The sequence below is a fragment of the Thermobia domestica genome, chromosome 11 (assembly GCF_964235325.1).
Source record: "Thermobia domestica chromosome 11, izTheDome1.hap1.1, whole genome shotgun sequence".
Taxonomy (NCBI): Eukaryota; Metazoa; Arthropoda; class Insecta; order Zygentoma; family Lepismatidae; genus Thermobia; species Thermobia domestica.
The window spans coordinates 71612315-71632729 of record NC_137464.1 but is presented as its reverse complement, the minus strand read 5'-3'; the positions used below and the strand labels follow the sequence as shown (position 1 = coordinate 71632729).

General features: G+C 34.5%; 1 protein-coding gene across 3 annotated transcripts in view; it reads right to left on the bottom strand.

Moving 5' to 3' along the window:
* Nucleotides 1-1162: 1162 nt before the first annotated feature.
* sas (stranded at second transmembrane protein) overlaps nt 1163-20415 on the bottom strand; it is a 325151-nt gene continuing 305898 nt past the window's right edge. For 2 of the 3 annotated variants that reach the window (XM_081730578.1, XM_081730580.1), the window contains 4 exons: nt 19282-19501; nt 16976-17088; nt 15727-15929; nt 1163-3115 (listed from right to left, as the gene is read on the bottom strand). In XM_081730578.1, coding sequence (XP_081586704.1) covers nt 3053-3115; nt 15727-15929; nt 16976-17088; nt 19282-19501 — 599 coding nt within the window. In that variant the 3' untranslated portion in view covers nt 1163-3052. Of the gene's footprint in view, nt 3116-15701; nt 15930-16975; nt 17089-19281; nt 19502-20415 lie in introns of all 3 variants that reach the window. The other variant, XM_081730579.1, reaches the window with a different exon arrangement.

Genomic DNA, 20415 nt, shown 5'->3' with positions numbered 1-20415 from the left:
TAAGTTGTTCCTAACCATGTAGCTGGCAGTGGCACAACCAGGATTCTATTTCGGGAGGAGTCAGCACTACCTAGTACAGTAGTCTGCAAACGACGTGCTGCTCCATCTGATATGGACAAAATTGAAAGTTTGAACTCTCCCCATCACAAGAAATTTAGTTATCCCTATTATTACCATGCCAAGGTCTTAAAATAAAAATTCAAATTCACAATTATTAAGACGATTTTTCACACGTGATGTCTCATACCTCAATGCAGATTAAGAGCATTCGTCACCCACGATGCATGTGCATATGAGTTTGCATATTTTCTAAAGATACTGGACAAATGACAAGCAATAATGATATTTTTTTGTAAATTTTACCAAACTTTGTCTGCAACGCTGCTGTATAAGATAGGCCAGATTAGTTTCGGGAGGGGCTTGGGCTTTCCGAGCTCATAGCTAGTTACGCCACTGGTAGCTGGTGTCTTATGTACGAAGTTTGATTCAAGTAAGAAAAAAGTAAGATTTTATTCAACCAAGATTTATATTAAAATGTTGATTACAACAATGACTATTGTCTTTCTGGACTGAATGGGTGTTTCAAATTTGTTAGATGTAACTGCTCTAAAATTATTATGTATTTAAATGAACTAAGGTAAGTTTTATTTTGTCAGATATTAAATGGTTCAGCAAGTCTTAAATTGTTTTGTTGAAACCTTATAAATGACAGCTATATATTACTGAAACGTTTAAGATGAGTAACTAAATGTGGTAAATGAAGAATTGCCCACGTTCATGCAATTAATAGTTTGGTAAACGCGGAAAACTTTAGATTTAAAAATATACATAAATCTGTAATTAGTAACAATTATTTTGAAAATGTCGCTTGGCAGCAATTCGATAGTTTGTGACTTTGTTTTATGTTCTTGTGCGATACTTAGATTATGAATTGCAAAACCTACCAGGATATACATTCAAATCATTATCCAGTTTTATGTTTTGTTATACTCACAGCAGTTTTGAACAAGTAACTATGCGCATAAAATGGGAGGGCTCCAATTACAAAACTATGCTGTTAAATCACCATTGCAAGTGAATGGCTAAGTTATAGTTGGACTTTTTGAGGGTTCTAAGAATTTAGCAAGTTCTTAAATTCATGCAGTGAGATAATAGTTCATCATTTCTTTTTTTCTTTTTCTTTTTTTTAACGGTGAGGTAATCTAGTAACTTTTAGTGAAGATTTTTGAAAATCATTGTAGTACGATAATTTGGACTGTTTTAAGCATATAGTTAACTACCATTGTCACTCAAAATAGTTGAGTTCAGAACTCTTAGTAACTGACACGTTTAGAGTAGACAAAATAACATACGAACTCTTGGCTCTTTTCTTTCTAGGACAATCACCCTTTCCTCTTTCGTAATCCGAAAATTTATAAAATAACTTAAATTTATATCTCCATCTAGTGAGAATTGTTTTCAACTGAACATATGCTTCAGTTATTCCAGTAACAGAAGTTTCTCAGCCATACTAATTTCAACAAATTGTGGGGAAAAAAACACTTCGTAGATATTGGCAGCAAGAAATAACCGCACAATAATTTCTGATATATATATATATATATATATATATATATATATATATATATATATATATATATATATATTCGGATATTTAGTCCATTACTATCCAATGTCTGTTGCGTGTTTCTAGAAGTATATTTTCAATAAGAAGTGCTAAAAGCTAAAATTGAAATTAAACACAAGAAACTACTCATAAACGAGGAGGCTAGAAATGTCATGATTTCAGAAATTAACCATTGTTAGAATCGAACACAGATTTAAATAAGTGCATAATGAACAATAAAAATGTACATGGTCTTGAAATTAAAAAAAAAGTCATCATCTTTCCCCTTTTTCTTCATCTAGAATGCGAATCCTGGTTTATTATAGCACTTCGATTTGTTAAAATAATTAACATGAAACATCATAATCAGACTATGTTCTTGAAATATATACCCAAATAAATAAAAATAGATTTTTAAGCAATTATTAAGGTTCGTTATCTTCTGTCATTTATTTTGATTACTCAATAAAGGAAGAAGAATATGGTAATCAGAAAAGCCGGATTAACTATTAGATTTTTTGTTCCTTGAACTTGCATTACTAACACAGTTCGAAGCCATTGTATGGAAAAAGAGAACATTAATGGTTAATATTTACAACAGAGAAAATAATATATATATTTATAAACCTTTGTAACATAACACTAATTCTTTTCTTTTTTACTTTTTTTTCACTTCTGTATTTAGAAAAAGACAACTGACTGGAAAAAAGTTCTGTTACTTTGTAACTTGTGAATATAAATATAGAAAAAAATAGTATTACATATATATATATTTTCACACATATAACTGTACACATTGAAAGATTTTGGTCATGTTTCATTGTGTGTCGTCAGTTCGACAGTCACACTGGGTGTAAGTATTATGATGTAAGTCACTTGTAATTTTTTTAAAAAAAGTACAAAAATTTATTAATTTATAAATGTTCGATGCTTTTTCTTTCTTTTGACATTTTTGTTTTACTTTTTAGGAAATAATAAAGTAACATTTTCACACCGTACACATTCTCACACACCTCAGGACATTTTTTTCTTTTTTTTATCAGATAGCGTACTTTCGTTCTTCAGCATTGAATGCTCGTTTTTTTAAAATTCAATTCACTTACTTTTCTTAATGTTTGTTTTTTTTTATTTAAATAAGGCACTTTATTAAACTACGCTCATGCACCCACACACTTTTCTGTTGCTTCTTTGTTTTTGTTTGCAGGTGGAAAACTTCTTCGTTTTTCTTTCCAACAACATTATTTCAATGAATTCTGAAACAACATTATTCGTCCCTTGTTGCTTTTCTTATATTATCGTGCCATCTGTCATCGTAGTAGAAGAAAACATACAAGAAGAAACAAACAAATATTTTTTTTTCTGTTTGAATGAGCAAGCTCTACCTGAGCGTCGATTTCTAAAGGTGGGGCCACCTCAGTAAGTACACACTTCACTTACAAACTTTAGTTACGGCTGCTCATTTTCTTGGGTATTTTTGGCAGATCCATTTGCAGCATCATTTTCACAAGTCTGAAAAACAATAAATTAAGCAAAATGATTATTAATTATGTATTATTGTATAATACATTTCTAAATAAGAATTAAACAAAGAAATTCAAAGAATGAAAAGAAAAATATTAAACTATGCTTTTAGTGATTGACGAATGTCACGATTTACTGCAATTAAAATTGAATTAACGTTTTAAAAATTTGATTTAAACTCTTTCTCCTGTTACAACAAAATCTTTTCTAAAAAGAAGAAATATATCAATATTTGTCATTATTATCATTGATATAATAAAATGGTACCACAAATTGTGTAGTAAAGTATATCTTTAAAATATTTTTGCACATGTTATATTTTCATTATATCTTCATCACTTTACTGTCAGCTATCGCTATAAACAATAATCATTTTGTGCTTGTAGAATATTTGCAGGATTCAAAATAATAAACATATTGTAAAGTACCCCAAAAAATACATATGCACAGTGTTCAACAAGTAATAGACGAATTCAAGTATATTTTCTTTTAATTTATATACTTAGGTAGTTTTTTATGTAGGTAGACAGTTTTTTTATTTTTTATTTTATTCCTTTTGGCACATAGCATCGTGCTCAAACTTTCGAGATGGGAGTAATATAAAGTACCCAAAATTGAAACATGTATTTTGGCTATTGTAAAATAAGAAACTATTTGTTTAAGGAAATAAAAATAGATAACGCAGGCATCACACCACAGTTATAGGAAGTTCTCCTATAAAGAAATAAGAGATTCAGAAATTTCATAAGGAGACCTGAGCCAAGCTCTACACTAATGGTTAAATTTCTGTACCGTTACAATTTAGTAGATCCTTGTAATTAAGACCATTTCGAGTCCTGATAGCTTGTAGTGTACTGTCAAAAATATCCATAGAAATTAATTTTTATTATTTCATTTATCCTTAAAAAATCATTAAATACATTCTTAAGTTGTCTTAATACACGGTGTTACAAATTTTTGATGTGCTACGCTTTGCCCCCCAGCATAAAAGACGATAAGATGTTAAGTTATTTCAGTTTGAAATTTGTAACATACATTAATGTTTCTTCGTAATTTAATACCATATAAAAACTCCATAAATATGAGCTGCATTGTATCAATATATTGACAACCAACATTGATTGTTTTGTTAAACGAGAGGAGAGAGAGAGAGAGAAAGATGTCAAATGGGCATTGACCAAGGTAAGTAATAAGTTTTTGAAATTTATTTCATCTCACATTAATATAATAACTTTACATTGCTAAACACAAATGCAGTAGTTAAAATTCCAACAGAAATCTGTCAATCTAAGTTCTATTTCTTTTATTGCAGGGACTGAGTCCTACTTCATTGTAACATCTTTTTCTAAGCTAGACAAAAGTTATAAAGAGTTGCATGTTTTTTTAACTGTCTTTAACTCCCATTTCAAGATAATCGGGCCGTAGAAGCTGACATCTTCTCTTTGGCCAGAGTCATGCAATAATTGTGTGGAGATGGTAAACACATTTCAGTACATGTTTAGAGAGATGGTGATCAATGTCTACTAGCATTGGTTGTGCAACAATATAGTTTGTGGACACCGCAGTAAAGTAAGTTAATCAAATGCCCTTGGGCAGCTAATAAGCTCTGGTGTAAGTAGCAATGGAAAGCGAGTATGATATCCAGGCTTTTAGCGATATAGATAGGGATTGTTATGATAGATTCGACATTCGGTTTTATAGTTATCTGTTTTGATTTCTCGTTCATAAATTGCTAGGAGGTGGTCCAAAAGAGATAACCAGAGCGGGGGATAGCAGGAGTCTGATCTAAGAAGTCAGTAATGACAGGAGGAGATGCAGCTGTGTGATGCGTAATGTATCGGATTCGAAGGAGATATAAATGATCCAATAGAAGAAGCATTGATGTATGTTGATAGACTTCCGAGTTTGGGGTTAGATAAGAGTTGCGTTTTTTAAATTTTTTTTAGAAGCTAGCCAAAGGCTAGCACCCTGTTGAAGGGTTACGCCCTCTTTTAGGTAAGGGAAAGCGGAACAATTATTGGATCAAGGATAATGGTTGGTCTAAGGGATTGTATAAAGTAGAAAATATTTTTTAAAAACATATCAACAAAGAAAAACAGAGGACTTAAGGTCATTTGCGGCCTTAACATGTTGGATGGAACAGGAAAAGGAAACAAAGAAACTAACAAACAGAATAAATATAATAGATGCTGTAATAGATACACATAATCAGAAAATCACACAATATACATATTGAGAAAGAAACATAATATTATTCATATTTTCAAACAAGGATGTTCAATGAAAAGAAAGTGATAATGATGTGAAAATAGTGCTAGCGGCATATGTTTATATATGAATAAAGGCTTGAATATAGGAATGTCTTGTGACTATGAAGATGAGGAATGAGATGAGGTGCAAATCACGCCACAACACGCAGGTTATGTAAGAACACAAATGAAACCATCTTCTTGCCTAGGGGCTACTCTAGGCTATAGTGGAGACAGAGGGAAACCCATGTTAGTTAAAAGGGAGTGCCACTGTGCACTATAAGATGGGAAGATGAGAGGATGATGAAGGTGAGTATGAAAATCGTCAAGTAGATGAATGTCAGGATGATTCGGTGGAAGTGTGTAGCAGTAGAGAGTGAATAATAGTGACAGGGGTGTGTGCATAAAACGAGAAGGTGCGGGGTGAACTGCTAAATAATGCATCGTATCCAACTAAAGAGGATGATGATCTTGGTAACGTCTAGTGATATAATTTACCCTGCGTTTCTCGATGTGGTACTGTAAAGTAGGAAATGTAATCAAACTAAAAGTGTTGTGTAGGACTGGGTAATTTAATCATGTAAGCAATTCGGAAGGCATGTCTTTTAAGTATGAGTAGTTTCTGGTAAAAACTGTCAGGAGCAGAAATCCAGGCTGTATGGCCATGTGTTAGGGTCGGACGCAAGAAGGCTTTGTAAGTATTGAGTAGAGTGGCAGGTTTTAAGCCCCAGGTTGTGCCAGATAAACGCTTCAAAAGATTTAGGCGATTGTAGGCTTTACTAATAGGGTGTTTCTTCCACGTAAGATGCCGATCGAATGTTACACCTAGGTATGTTGCTGTTTTACTGGCTTGTGTTGGAACGTCGTCAACCTGAAGCGTTAAGCGGTTGGGATTACGGCGTCCTTTGGTTGACTTTTTCGGCGGTAGGAAGACGATGGCCTGAGTTATAGAAGCATTAATTAATAAATGCCATTTTTTGCACCACTGATAGAAATTATCTATGGCTGTTTGTAAAAGTGCATTGATTTCCTGGACTGTATTGCAAAGAGCAAGGGAAGCAGTGTCAAGCGTACTGAAATATGTGCAGTTTGTCTGGAAGTTGAAGCATATCCGTAACAAACTGGAGATATAAGAGAGGCGATAATGGAGAACCTTGAGGGACACCTGAAAATGTAAAGATTGGATGTGATACGTGATCGTTTATAGAAACGTATACAAGACAACCAGTCAGAAAGTTGAAAATAAATCTGATATAAAGGATTGGAATATGAAGTCGAATAAGTTTCTGAATGAGAACTAGATACCAGACCTTGTCAAATGCTTTTTCTAAATCGAATAGTGCGAGACAAGAGGGTCTGACACTATTATAATGTGTGATGATCAGATTCGTAAGTCGAAGAAGTTGGTCGTTGATAGAGAAAGCAGGTCTGAATCTGGCTTGATATATAGGAAGAATGTGATGATGAGCAAGGTATGTACAGGGTTTGTATGATAAGTAATGAGACCAGGTCTGGAAACATTGTTTTATTGATCTGATCTGTACAGGGACTTAAAAGCTTTCGAAGTACTCTCCTCTTGCGTCGATGCACTTCTGCAATCGATGTTTCCACGCTGCAAACGCCCCCTGGAAGTCAGCAGCCGGCATGTCCTTTAGAAATGTGGTCACGGCTGCTTGGATGGCTGTGACGTCTGCAAAACGGGTTCCTTTCAAGCGTGGCTTCAGCTTCGGGAAGAGGAAGAAGTCGGCCGGGCTCACATCTGGGCTGTAGGGTGGTTGTGGAAGGACTTCCACCCCAATCCGGGTCAAAAAGGAGGTCACTAAGAAGGCGGTGTGGGCAGGGGCATTGTCGTGATGCAACTTCCACCGGCTAGCGATCGCCGGTCTTTTCCGCTTGACGCTCCTGTGCAGTCTCTCAAGGACTTGTTTGTAGAAGGCGGCGTTGACGGCTTGTCCTTGGGGTACAAACTCCTTGTGGACCACCCCCACATTGTCAAAAAAAACAATCAACATTGTTTTCACCTTTGACTTCGACATTCTGGCCTTCTTGGGGCGCGGGGACGCAGGAGTGTGCCACTCCGCGCTTTGACGTTTCGTTTCAGGGTCGTACTGGAACACCCACGACTCGTCACCTGTTATGACGTCATCTTCAAAGTTAGGGTCACTGTTCATGAGGTTCAACAGTTCCTGACAACAATCAACACGTCGTTGCTTTTGTTCGTCAGTCAACACTCGCGGCACCAGTTTCGCACAGATTTTTCTCATTCCCAATTGTTCCGTCACAATCTTGTGCACTGTTGTGTGGTTCATATCGAGTTCATCAGCAATCAATCTCAACGATAATCGACGGTCTGAGTTCAGGAGATCCCTCACTTTTGCCACAGTTTCGTCCGTAGTCACTGTTGTCGGGCGTCCAGCCCTCTCCAGATCCTCAACGCTTTCCCGGCCGTTCCGGAACGCACTGTGCCAACGAAACACCTGGGCTTTGGATAGGGCTTCCTCTTTGTAGGCCTCCGTGATGAGAGAAAGCGTCTGAGTAGCCGTTTTCCCCAGGCGAACGCAAAATTTGATCGCATAACGCTGTTCGATGGAACCCTCCATGTTTGTTGATTTTCCGCCGTGACAAGAATGTTCACAAGGGCTTTGTCCAAGGCTTGTCCGCGCTCCACTAAGGCTCGGAGCCAACTGACGCGCGGTGCGTTGCTTTGCTCGGACCCCCCCCCTACATCCTCCATCACCGACAAACCCGCTCCAGCGACACGCGCGCCGCGGCGCGGCGAGTCTCATTACTTATCATACAGACCTTGTATGGAGTCGTTTGACTAGTATCCGTTCGAGGATTTTGCTAAAGGTGGAGGTAAGCTGAATTGGACGATATGATGAAACATCATCTAACGGTTTGTTCGATTTAGGAAACATAAGCGTTTTCGAAGTTTTCCATGGTATTGGGAAATATCCAGATCGGAGAATGAAGGTATAAATAGTTGCTAGCAGAGTCAACAATGATAAAGGGCTTTCTTTGATATGGCAGTAAGTGACCTAATCAAAACCTGGGGCGTAATTACGTTTTCGGTTGACAACAGCTCTGAGTTCAGCGACTGTGATGGGTGAAGTTAACGGTGTGTCAGGTAGAAGGAAATGGCGTGGATTGGGTTGTAAAACGTAAGAATTCACATTAACTTTTTCGGCTGGATGTGAAGAATCAGCGAAAGGTTGAGGTGTGAAGATGCGTTCGAAATTGTTTGCAAAAGCATTTGTTTTGTCCACGTCCCCTTTTGCTGGTGAGTTATCAATTAAAATAGGATAGGGAGTCCTTGTATATTTGCCACATAGAGCATTGAATCGTTTCCAGTACTTTGAAGGATGATTAGTATCTGAGAGTTTGTCACATGTTCTAATCCAACATCTGAGTTTGTAAACACGAATATAATTGCGAACTGTGCGTTGTAACTGTTTATGATGGCTAAGGGCATCTGGATTATGAGTGTGAATATATTCACAATATAGCTGTCGAGAACATGTTATCATGATAAGGTAGTTTGGCGGCAAAGTAGGCTGATATGGTTGGGACGTACTTGTAGGTATGAAACGTGTACTAGCTTGTTGGATTGCGACAGTTAAAGTATCTATTGTAGTGAAGTGAATTTACTGCAGTGAAGCTCGTCTTCCGTTGTAGGTTCTGTGAGGTGGTCTGTGCTAATAGAAAGATGTGATCCGTAGTTATTCCAGTTTGCTTTATCAAAACGAAGGCTGGTGGGGAGAATTGGTTGCGCTTGGGTTGTGTTATAGCTATGAGTGTTAATGGTAAGTTTCACTGGCACATGATCACTACCAAGTGGATCTAAAACTTCGACAAAACTATATGAAACTAGAGTTATGGATAAAATGACTATGTCCGGCGTTGTATTTGAAATGGGTCTTGTAGATTTTGGTAGATTCTGTATGATACCAAACGTGTTAGTAGTAAGAAAATTTTTGAAGTCAGTTTTTTATTGTTCGGACCGGCTATGCATATTAAAATCTGCCATAATGATATAATGATTGAATGAGTCGAATATAAATTGAACAAATACAGTTGGTAACGGATGACCAGGGCGAATGTAAATGGTTGCGACAGTGGTGGTGATGTTACGAAAATAGAGTGAAGATAGGACGTATTCTGGGAGGTGAAGAGCAGAGCAAACATGTCGATGTGGAATTTTATGGAGAAAGCTAAAAGCCATACCACCATGGGCGCGTGGAGCAGGTCATTTGCAATCGTCACGCAGTAAGGTATATCCAGGCATACGAGATATCATAGATGGCGTTAAGAATGTTTCATCCAATAGAAAGGCTGTAACGTGTTCTTCAACTAGCAACGTTTCAAAGAGAACTTTGTTTTGACGAAATGAACGGATATTAAGAAACAGGAACACTAGAGACATGAGAAATAGTTTCTGGAAGTGAAGTGTGAAAATGTACGGTGTTTCCAGAATAGGTGGCAGTAAAGTTAACATGGAATGTGGACTTTCCTGCGTGAATGATTTGCTGAAGAATGTGAGGTTGTTGGTAAGGTTGAATGTTCTGCATTGCCAAAGTGAAGAAAGTCAGCAGCTGATCAAGAGTTATTGGAGCATCTATAGAATGGTGATGTGTGACAGGTTGTTCTGGTGTACGAAGAGGAACTACTAGTTCAGGATGATATCGTTGGTGGATCGGGTTTGCCCTTGCATTTATAGCTATATGCAGGATGTTGCTCATGACAAGTGGGACAATTCGGAGGAGACTTAGGATTTGTACAGGATCGGGTAGAATGTGGGCCGGAGCAATAACCACATTTGTGAGCGTTCCGACACTCGGAAGTTGAATGTGTGTTATATTCCTGGCATTTTTCGCAGCGCACGAGCAACGGTAGTGGTGAACGTGATGGCTCCACTCTATGTTTATGTTGATAGATTAGAGCACCGTTCGCTAGCAAATCATCGATGGTTGCTTGGTGTGATGTCAACACCCGAATCATGTAGGTAGGGCCTCGATATGGCCTTTGTGATGGTGTGCCCTTCGTATTTTAGTTCTTCCAGCACTTCTTCATCGGTGTATGAGGAATCTACGCCTCTAATAACAACTGAAAGTAAAGGTGTTTGTCTAAGGGGAGGCATCTATTTACGTTGGGTGTCTTGAAGTGATGTTAGTTGCGCATTTTTACCGGAAATGTCAATAGGTACTTTGTTTCTGATGGTTTGGAATAGCACTTGGTATGTGGTCTTCAGTGTGATACCATTGCGGGTATGGACGATCTCAGAGGTGGCTGCGTGTGGTAAGTACTTTCGAAGTTGAAGTGCAACAAATGTGGAATTTGAAAACTTGCTGTTAAAGTTGGTCAGAAACATAGAATGAATCGTTTGCTGTGGAGCGCTTTTGGAGTTTTCTTCTGGAGTATCGGCAATGACTATTTCATCTGTGTCTGAATCGGAGTGCAGATGTTGCTTTTTCGATGGAGGCGAAGTGATGAGGCGGGTGGCATAGCTTTCTTTCTCTGGAGGTGACCGAGAGCGAACAGAGCCAGTAGACACAATAGAAGTTACAGATGTCTGTGAGGTTCGCCGCTGGTGTCTATGTGTAGCACCAGAGTCCTTCCGTGGTTCTGTCTTTGCGGCACGAACGGATGACCCGGCTATGAGGCGGACAGACTAGAATGACGACCTTTGTTCTCTAAGCGAGATGTCTTGCCTGAGTCCGCCATCGTAATAGCCAAATCAGTGGGCAAAAGCCCAGGATGAATGCAGCAGAGAGTTCCAGATGTACAAGATGATAATGAAGTAATGTGTGATAAAGGTCTGACTACCCGTTTGGGTAGTAGTCAAGGTGGAGTAGAATCCCCTACCAAATCTGTAGCACTGTACACCCTTGGCTTGATCAGTCTGGACTACAGTGCTGGAAGAAATGGCGCGGAGAGACACCCAGGATGAGGAACAGGAAGGAGTTCAAAAAAGCAGCTGTTCTGACGTCTGGTACGTCACAGCTGACAATGACCGATTGGTTGAACAATCGATCGGAAGCATGAGTTGCGTTCTGTTCCCAGTTACTTGAAGAAACAAACGTGATTTATTATATACGAGTGTTGTCTTAACTGTAATGATAATGTTTAAGGTTATAAAAATTAATCTTCATCCAAGAGTTAATCTAATAACAGATTATAAGAAACTTCAGATTTTGAATCACATTTATTTATTTTTTTCAAGTATTGGAATAGCTTAACATTTACCAATTGGACACATAATAGTGTTTGCTTGGACGCAAAGATTTTATTAGTAGATACTAATAGCAATAAAGACTAAAAGATCAAAAATCCTTAGTTCAATGTTAAAGGATGTAATTAGTTACATCAATGTATGTCTACATCATAAACTTGATAAGGTAAATTATTATCAATAGTCAAATACAAGGTGTTGAATTGATATTGATTTGCAGATAATCAATGTAAGTAATGTGGGCTTTTGTATAATTCAATAAGGATATTTTATTCCTCATTTAAAAGTATAGTTGCACAAGCATTTAATGTTAGCTCAGTCACCATACAGCCAAGGGTATTTTTAACATTGAATAATCATTTTTAGTTATTCTGAAAGTATTTTGACCGAAAGTATTGAAACTATTAACGTTTCGTGCAATACGCTATTACAAACAGCTTGAAAATTAAAGTTAATAAATGCATGAATCAAGAACATTATTATTATTATTATTATTATTATTATTATTATTATTATTATTATTATATAATGGATCCACGAACATACACTTTTTCTTTAAAACTGTAATAACCCAAATCGTATTGACTATAAATTATTACCTACATAGGCAAACATAAAAAAACAGGAAGAACTTTGGCCTACACTTTTTCAGATATTAGTACTAGTGATGCTGTCCATTGTAAAAATTTACATAGGCCTAACCCTTTGAAACTATCATACAAGTGTATCTATTTCACGTTATTTGTTAATGATTTCCTTGTTAAAACAAAACTTTAGTAGTTTTCCTTCTCCGCTGTTATTCTAATTAAATCTATTCCGTCTAAGTTATCAGTCTTCCACCTGTACATAGATAACACAGCCACACAAAAAATAAAAGTTCTGTGCACATGGTATAGATTCGATGTATTTTGTTACACAGAATTCAATTTGAAATCCCAGGGAGATCGATCGTATCGATTTTTCGTTATGGGCGAAAAACGAGCGATTTTGGATAGGAAGGATACACGTAATAGGGTTATGCATAAAAACAAAAGTTCTGTGCAGCTGACCCCAGGGTATGGATTCGATTCGATGTATTTTGTTACACAGAATCCAACTTTCGAAACCCCAGGACGATTGACCTTGACAATTCCTCTTTATGGGCGAAAAACTTGAACGATTTTGGACAGGGAGGATATACGTAACACATGTATACAAAGAAACAAAAGTGCTGTGCAGGTGACCCCAGGCTATGCATTCGATTCGATGTATTTTGTTACACAGAATCCAGCTTTCAAAATCCCAGGACGACTGACCTTGACAATTCCTCTTTATGGGCGAAAAACTTGAACGATATTGGATAGGGAGGATACACGTAACACAGGTATACAAAGAAACAAAAGCGCTGTGCAGGTGACCCCAGGGTATGCATTCGATTCGATGTATTTTGTTACACAGAATCCAGCTTTCAAAACCCCAGGACGACTGACCTTGACAATTCCTTTTTATGGGCGAAAAACTTGAACGGTTTTGAATAGGAAGGATACACGTAACAGCTATACAAAGAAACAAAAGTGCTGTGCAGCTGACCCCAGGGCATGGATTCGATTCGATGTATTTTGTTATACAGAATCCGAATTTCGAAACCCCAGGACATTGATCGTGTCAATTTTTTGTTATCTGCAAAAAACTTGGGCGATTTTAGATAGGGAGGACACACGTTTATCGCCCATATAACAAAATTGATATGGCCAATCGTCCTAAGGTTTCGAAATTTGGATTCTGTGTAACAAAATACATCGAATCCATACCCTGAGGTCCGCTGCACAATATTTTGTTTTTATGCATAGATCTATTACGTGTATCCTCCCTATCAAAAATCGCTCGTTTTCCGCCCATAACAAAAAAATCGATACGATCGACCTTCATGGGGTTTCAAAATTTGGATTCTGTGTAACAAAATACATCGATTTCATACCCTGGGGTCCGGTGCACAGAACTCTTATTTTTTTTGTGTGTGTGTGGCTGTGTAATTCGCAGGTGACGTTTGACCAGAGATTGTTGAATCGTTCCAGACACCATCAATAATATAATCTTGTAAAAAACAAAATCAAAGAACCACTCACCAGCCTTGTTGAAACATTATAAAAAACACAGTTTTTTTTCTTACAAGATAATTAGCTGTCAAACTTACTGTAAATTTAGTAGAGAAAGAAAACACACATATTAAATTATTGCGGTTTATAGTAATGCATAATTATCCGCAAATTAAATAAAGTTCGAATGCTCTAAGAGTTACACTGTACAAATTAGATAGAAATACGAAGCTTCTAATAATAACAAGAGTCTTTTCATGCAAAATATTTTTAGCAAAGCAAAATTGTTAATGCATTAGTACCTTTTCATTCATTATGTTTCAAAACCATAAAATGCGAAAGCTGTACATATTTTATATATATATAAAAAAAAAGTATTCTCTTTAAGTATTTTCACCCGTACAGCACAGATATATTTCTCATTTCCCTGGAAAAATAGAGTAATGTTAGAACATTTCAATTATTATTAGGAATTTATTTATGTCTGCCTACTGCCACATTTCACGTATTTTGAAAACTTTATTTTATTGAGCTGAATTAAACAGAGCTCTTATGTGTCCATTCAACTTTTTTTTTATCACATCACGCAGAAACCGAAAATTGTACAGTAACCGAATTTTGCACGATGTTAGTGGATTATATCAAATAAAATCTGAGATAACTCATGTCCTTGAGGAAGGATCACTGAGAGAAATTCTTGAAAGATTTTGCTTTAGCTTAAACACTTTTAATTGAGGCACTCTTTTTATAATGAGTTAGATCATATTTATTATTTGTACATGTGATATTAGTGATATGGACATCAGTCATCGGTGGTCTGTATGGAGAATAATTATTAATTACTGCTTTAAATTTAAAATCATTAATTTAATGGTCGTGCGCCGCCGGTAAAACTAACATATCCTTGCTCAAATATTTTGTCCTTTTTTATTTATTTATTTATTTTTCATTTTTAATAAATTTTGTTTTAAGTGGAATTATATTATCTGCATTATCTGAAAAAATAAACAAATTTCGACTTGATTTTTCTGTCTATTATCATTTGGAGTTATAAAAATAATTAAAATACATCGGGTGCGGGCTCGTATAATAGGCGCTTTTCTACAAAATTGTACACAATGTATCAATCTCCGCAAGTCTGCTTAGATAATCCCTCCACTTCTTCCGAATTTCTCCAAAATAGTTTAAAAGTTTGTGCATCGTTGTGCACGGAAAACACGTTTGTACAGATTCAAAAAATTATTTAAAGGGATGTCCTCGCCAATTGATGCTAAAATGGTCTTAATCGTTAGATATGCCGATCAGATATGCACTTGCGTAAGATTTTTTTTTTTCATTTGTACACTGATGGACTGTCCACCACGTAATTCATCATCCTCACGCTGACAACTGTTTATAAAAGTCTTCCTCTAACCAAATATCTCCATTGATATGCTTCAGCCCATTATAATTTGATAAGTTTAAGTATCTGTCCCCTTAGACGGACGTTTGAGAGAATTGTACTCGTAATATTTACTAAATTATTTGTTGCATTTTCGTGTTGCGTTAGTAGTATATATATATATATATATATATGGTTACCGACTTTGTAAAATGATATATGCCAACTCAACGAGCAGGCACTTTGGTATATAGCTCTTAACTACTGAGACATTTCACAGTGTTGCCTAATATTGTAAAAAGGTTGGTCTTGTTGCATCTTACCTAGATCTTGTATCATTATTCTCTCTTTCAACGTGTTTATACTTTATAAGGGAATGGAATTTAAGAGATCTTCCATATACTTTCCAAATCTAGGAATATTGGTAGATAACAAAAGTCAGTACTCTAGAAATATATCTGTCTGTATGGGAAGCTACAAGCATTTCCACTAGTATTAGTAATAAATTAATTTAGCGTTGAATATAATACATCAGAATATATTTATAAATAATGACTATTATGAAAAAATAAACTATCTACTTTTAAATAGTTATTAATTATATACAAGAAGAAGGTATTAATATACCAATCAACCGTACCCATAGTCTCTTGCTGGATTTCTACCTTGTATGTTGGGTTGTCATAGGCAGATTCGGATTTTCTTTGTGATATGGCAGCCTTGGCTTGTCCCTGTTTACGAACAATGATCATTAGAAGAATCAAAATGGCAACAATAGCCAAGGCAGCAATAATAGCAACAGCCACCAGAGCACCATAATAGTCACCATTTTCTGTTATTTCAGCGTTTGGCTGTGCTTCTAGCTTTCCTGCAAAATGAAAGCAACACATTATTATAATATTTAAACATAGACAGTGCTAGATTATTAACATAAAAATACTTAGTACTTAAAATGACGTGTATGCTATTTCTAATTTTGAATAAGTTAAAAACCATAACTGTTGATAAATGGAACAAGAAAGAAAAGCGACCAATCAAATGTGTTTTGTTTTAGATGGTAGAGAAATTGATAATTTAGAAATCGTACGAATTGTTAACGACTGATACGAAGACTAAACAAAAAGTATCAATTTGTCAAGAGAAGCTATGTTAATTGCTTCCATTAATTGCTTTAAGTAGATTCCAAAATGCTTTATTTAAGCGCCTGAATAAGTCAAACAAAGTAGACCGAAACATTACTTTGAAGTGAACATGTGCAAGTCTATAAATGTGAGAGTAGATTGAGAACAAAAATATGAAGTTTGTTTTTGTGTAGAATTTGTTTTTTTGTAACTTGTAACTCTGATATTATATGATTCTTTATCAATATTTGTTGTAACCCTTCTGTTTGATTTGATGAAATGAATTATAACTCCCGAAGTTTATAACAGTCACCAATTCATAGATATTGCAAAAAAATTGAAATATCAATCACAATTATAATTTAAAACATCATTTCAATTTTGTTTAGTATAGTAAAGCAAATTTAAGTAACTGTCAAAAATAGGGATATTTATTGAGTCATGTTGAAGTAAAAGACTAATTTTTCGCGATCAACATTAGCTGATTACTTCTGCGTTATCTTATCTGCATGTACCAGACAAAAAGTTTAAATTTAAATTGTTGACTAGTGTTATTTTTTAACTAATGTTAATAACTTAGGACTGTGATTGCATCGAAATTGAAATGAAAAATATTAGACAACCTGTAAAAGTATTTTCTGAAAGAAATTGAGTTATTCGTACGAAAAGCCTCAAGATATTGAAAATGGTAATCTAAGGAAAAAATCGCAGACCAATTTAAATTTAAAAATATGTTACACTATTTATAAACACATTGTCTAAAGTTCATCTTTTGTAATTTTGTAAAACATACCTTGTTCAGATGAGCCAACAGCGGGTGCTTGGCCTGCTTTCGTGATGAAATCTTTTACATTACTCTTTTTAATTTTACCGTTTGTTAAATAGGCTTCGAGCCATATTCGATATCTGGAAAAAGTTACAATTACATTTATTAATAATAAATCAGAAATATATATAAACTTTACATGCTATATTCTATATTATATATATATTCTATACTATATTCTATATTCTATACTATATTATATGCTATATTCTATAGCATATAATATACGAAGTTCTCACATACTTAGACTTAGAAGAATAGTTTGTTTTTTGCGGAGAGTACTAGCTTTTTGTTTACATTTCCTTCTCACAAACCTTTATAGAATCTTGAGATGAAAAGGTTATAATTATTGCTTAAAATTGAATTCTTTTCCATGTTGTTTGAAGAGTTCAACTCGAATTTGAGATAACAAATAATGTTCATTTTTAAAAATATTTGTAAAGCACGAAAAAATTATTTTAAAATGTTATACAGAATCTAGGTCCTTTGAAGGAATATATAAACTTCTTTATTTATGCAGTGATTACTTACAGAGATATGACTGTCATAAATTAAAACCGGTATTAAATAATACATCTTTACACAAATAATTTCTTCGTATGTAAGACTTCCAAACCGTCCATTAGGAAACAGAGTATTAACCATCTAGATTTTTTTCATGTTTTTAAAACAAATCTTGAATGATGTGATATTTCAATGAAACCAAACAAATCTTCAATTTTAATAAAATCAAACAAATTTTGAATGATATATCAATGAAATCAAAATCAAATAATATATAAAAATTACTTTCTCTAAAGGGATATTTTATTCACAGAAAAAATACTTTAAAAAGCTTTAAACAAGAAATCTAAATTAAATGTGGACAAGTTTAATTAGATGGCAATTCGTATATTTTCTTTTAAAAATAACCTAATTAAAAAAGTTTAGTAAATTCCATTGCTAAAATTTTAAAAAAACTAATTTGATAACTATGCGTGTTTTAACGTAGGTATTTAATGCACCTTAAAATTATCATGCAAACATAAGAGCAGTTATTGTGCGTTTGATTCAGTTCCAATCTTCTTAAAGTTTCTATTACTGTGATTTTTCTTCTGTAATATTCCGATGAAAAATTCTGCTACTTGAGTGTATAATCCACAAGCAAAGCACTTTTTTTTTTCGTTTAGCCTAAGGCTTCTTCTACCCATATTGCCTCATTAGACTTTCTTTTAAATTTCTTTGTCGCCATTATGCGTTACCGAGAACTCAAAATGTGGAATTTAAGAAATAATAATTCCATTGATCTCGATAAATAAGGATCTAATACGGCATAAAATTCTTTTCAAGACAAATTATGTCCCACTGCCCTAATTTCCTGTTATCTGAACTATATTTATACACCCACCACATAAAGAATACTAACTTTTCCTCTTCAAGAGCTTATTCTTTCCAAATCAATCCTCCACTGTTTGAAATTTCCGGAATTATGTAATGATTTATCATTAACATCAACTTATTAATTAAAATTACAAATTAATATTGTTCAATTTCTTTTTTATTTCTTTTATTGGATCAAAAGTTTCAATATATTTCAATCAAAAATTTTCTTGTAGACCTTATATCTGGAGAACTACATATAACCGAAGTAGTTTTAGTATAGTGTAGCCAAACCCAAACTATCAGTTAGTTCAGTATGATGTGCTTATTCCGTAGAAAATAAGAGAACTCAAATTAAGGACCGTTCGAACATTTTGTGGCCCTGATCCAAAAACTAATTATTGGACAAGATCTCAATCTTTTGATCCATTTTTTGGTTTTCTAAAACTATTGTTTCAAAATATTTCTTATTGAAAATTATTTACATCCTCGTTATTCGAATGAATTATTCGTACAAATATTGGGATAATTATTTATTCAAATAAAGAAAAGTTGAGGAATATATAATTCGATTACTAAATTATTTTTCTAGTTTTATTAACACTAATCCGAACGATAATAATTAGCTGTTTAATTCTTCATCTGATGGATGTGATATTGTTTGTTATAACTTTACTATATGTGTTGTTACTCTGTTACTATGTTTCATATTCAGTGTAAAATATGAACAATACTGTACTTGAGAGATTATTCTATAAATTAATTACTCAATTCATCGATAAATAAAACAAGCAACCTGAATAAATAAATAAATAAATAAATAAATAAATAAATAAATAAATAAATAAATAAATAAATAAATAAATAGATAAATAAATAAATTCATATTATAGGAACAAACAAATAAAAAATACCTTGTTCCAGGTTTCAAATCGTCAATTAGCGTCTTAGCTGTAGAATCTCTCTTTGCAAGTTTAAAGCTATTGAAGTCTTCTCTACCAGAGTCACTCTGATAAATTGCTCGGAAAATATTTACATATTTATCCTCAGGATACGGTACTCCTGTCCACGTTAGTTCCACTGATGTTGACTTGATATTATTAATATCCATTGTAATTTCAAAACCATACGGATCTGTAATTAATAAGTGCATAATGCTATAATTAACTGTTTGTTACAAACTTACGAGACTTACGAGATGTATTGTTCAACGCAAAATTTCCTCATTAATAAAATTTCATATCTTTGTATAATATCTCTGTTTTTTTAAATCCTGTCGAAGTTCTTTGTGCTTCTTGCATTTGCGTTATTGACAGCTGAAATCTATTTATCGTACTTGAATATAATGCGCCACATGTTCTCTCAAGACTAGAGATGGCCGGAATTTCGAAAAACTCTGAAATCCGGAAAAATCCGAATTTCGGAAAAATTCCTGAATTCGGAAAAAATCCGATTTCGGAAAAATTCCGGATTTTCCGAATTTCGGAATTTTTTTAAATTCCCGAATTTTTCCGACAGGAATTTTCCGAATTTCAGATTTTTTGAATTCCGGATTTTTTTCCGAAATCTGGAAAGTGAAATTTCCGATTCCGGAAAATTTTGGCCATTAATAGTCATGAGCAGAAGAAATGTAGGATTCCTTATTAATATTTTGATACTTTTAATACCATAGGATCCTTTCTAGCTTTTAGCCTTTGTAACAAACAACTATATGTATATTCTTATATTGCCTATATAATGGAAATGAGCATAGCAAGCTTTTACAATTCGAGTCAGTTGATATGCCTCTGTCCGTCATTCTCTCTTTCTCCACGGTAACTCTCGTACATTTTTATTCGTTTTAATGAAATTTGCTATGTACTATGTTCGACACACGGAAATAACCCTACTGTTTGGGATAGATATTGATTAAAAATCAGAGGGTACAATTTACTCCATGACGCAAATTTGCACATACACACAAAACAATTTTCCAGTGCAAACTACGTAAAAATTATTCGATTTTGATAAAGCGTTGTATACACATTCATTATGGAATCCTGATCAGC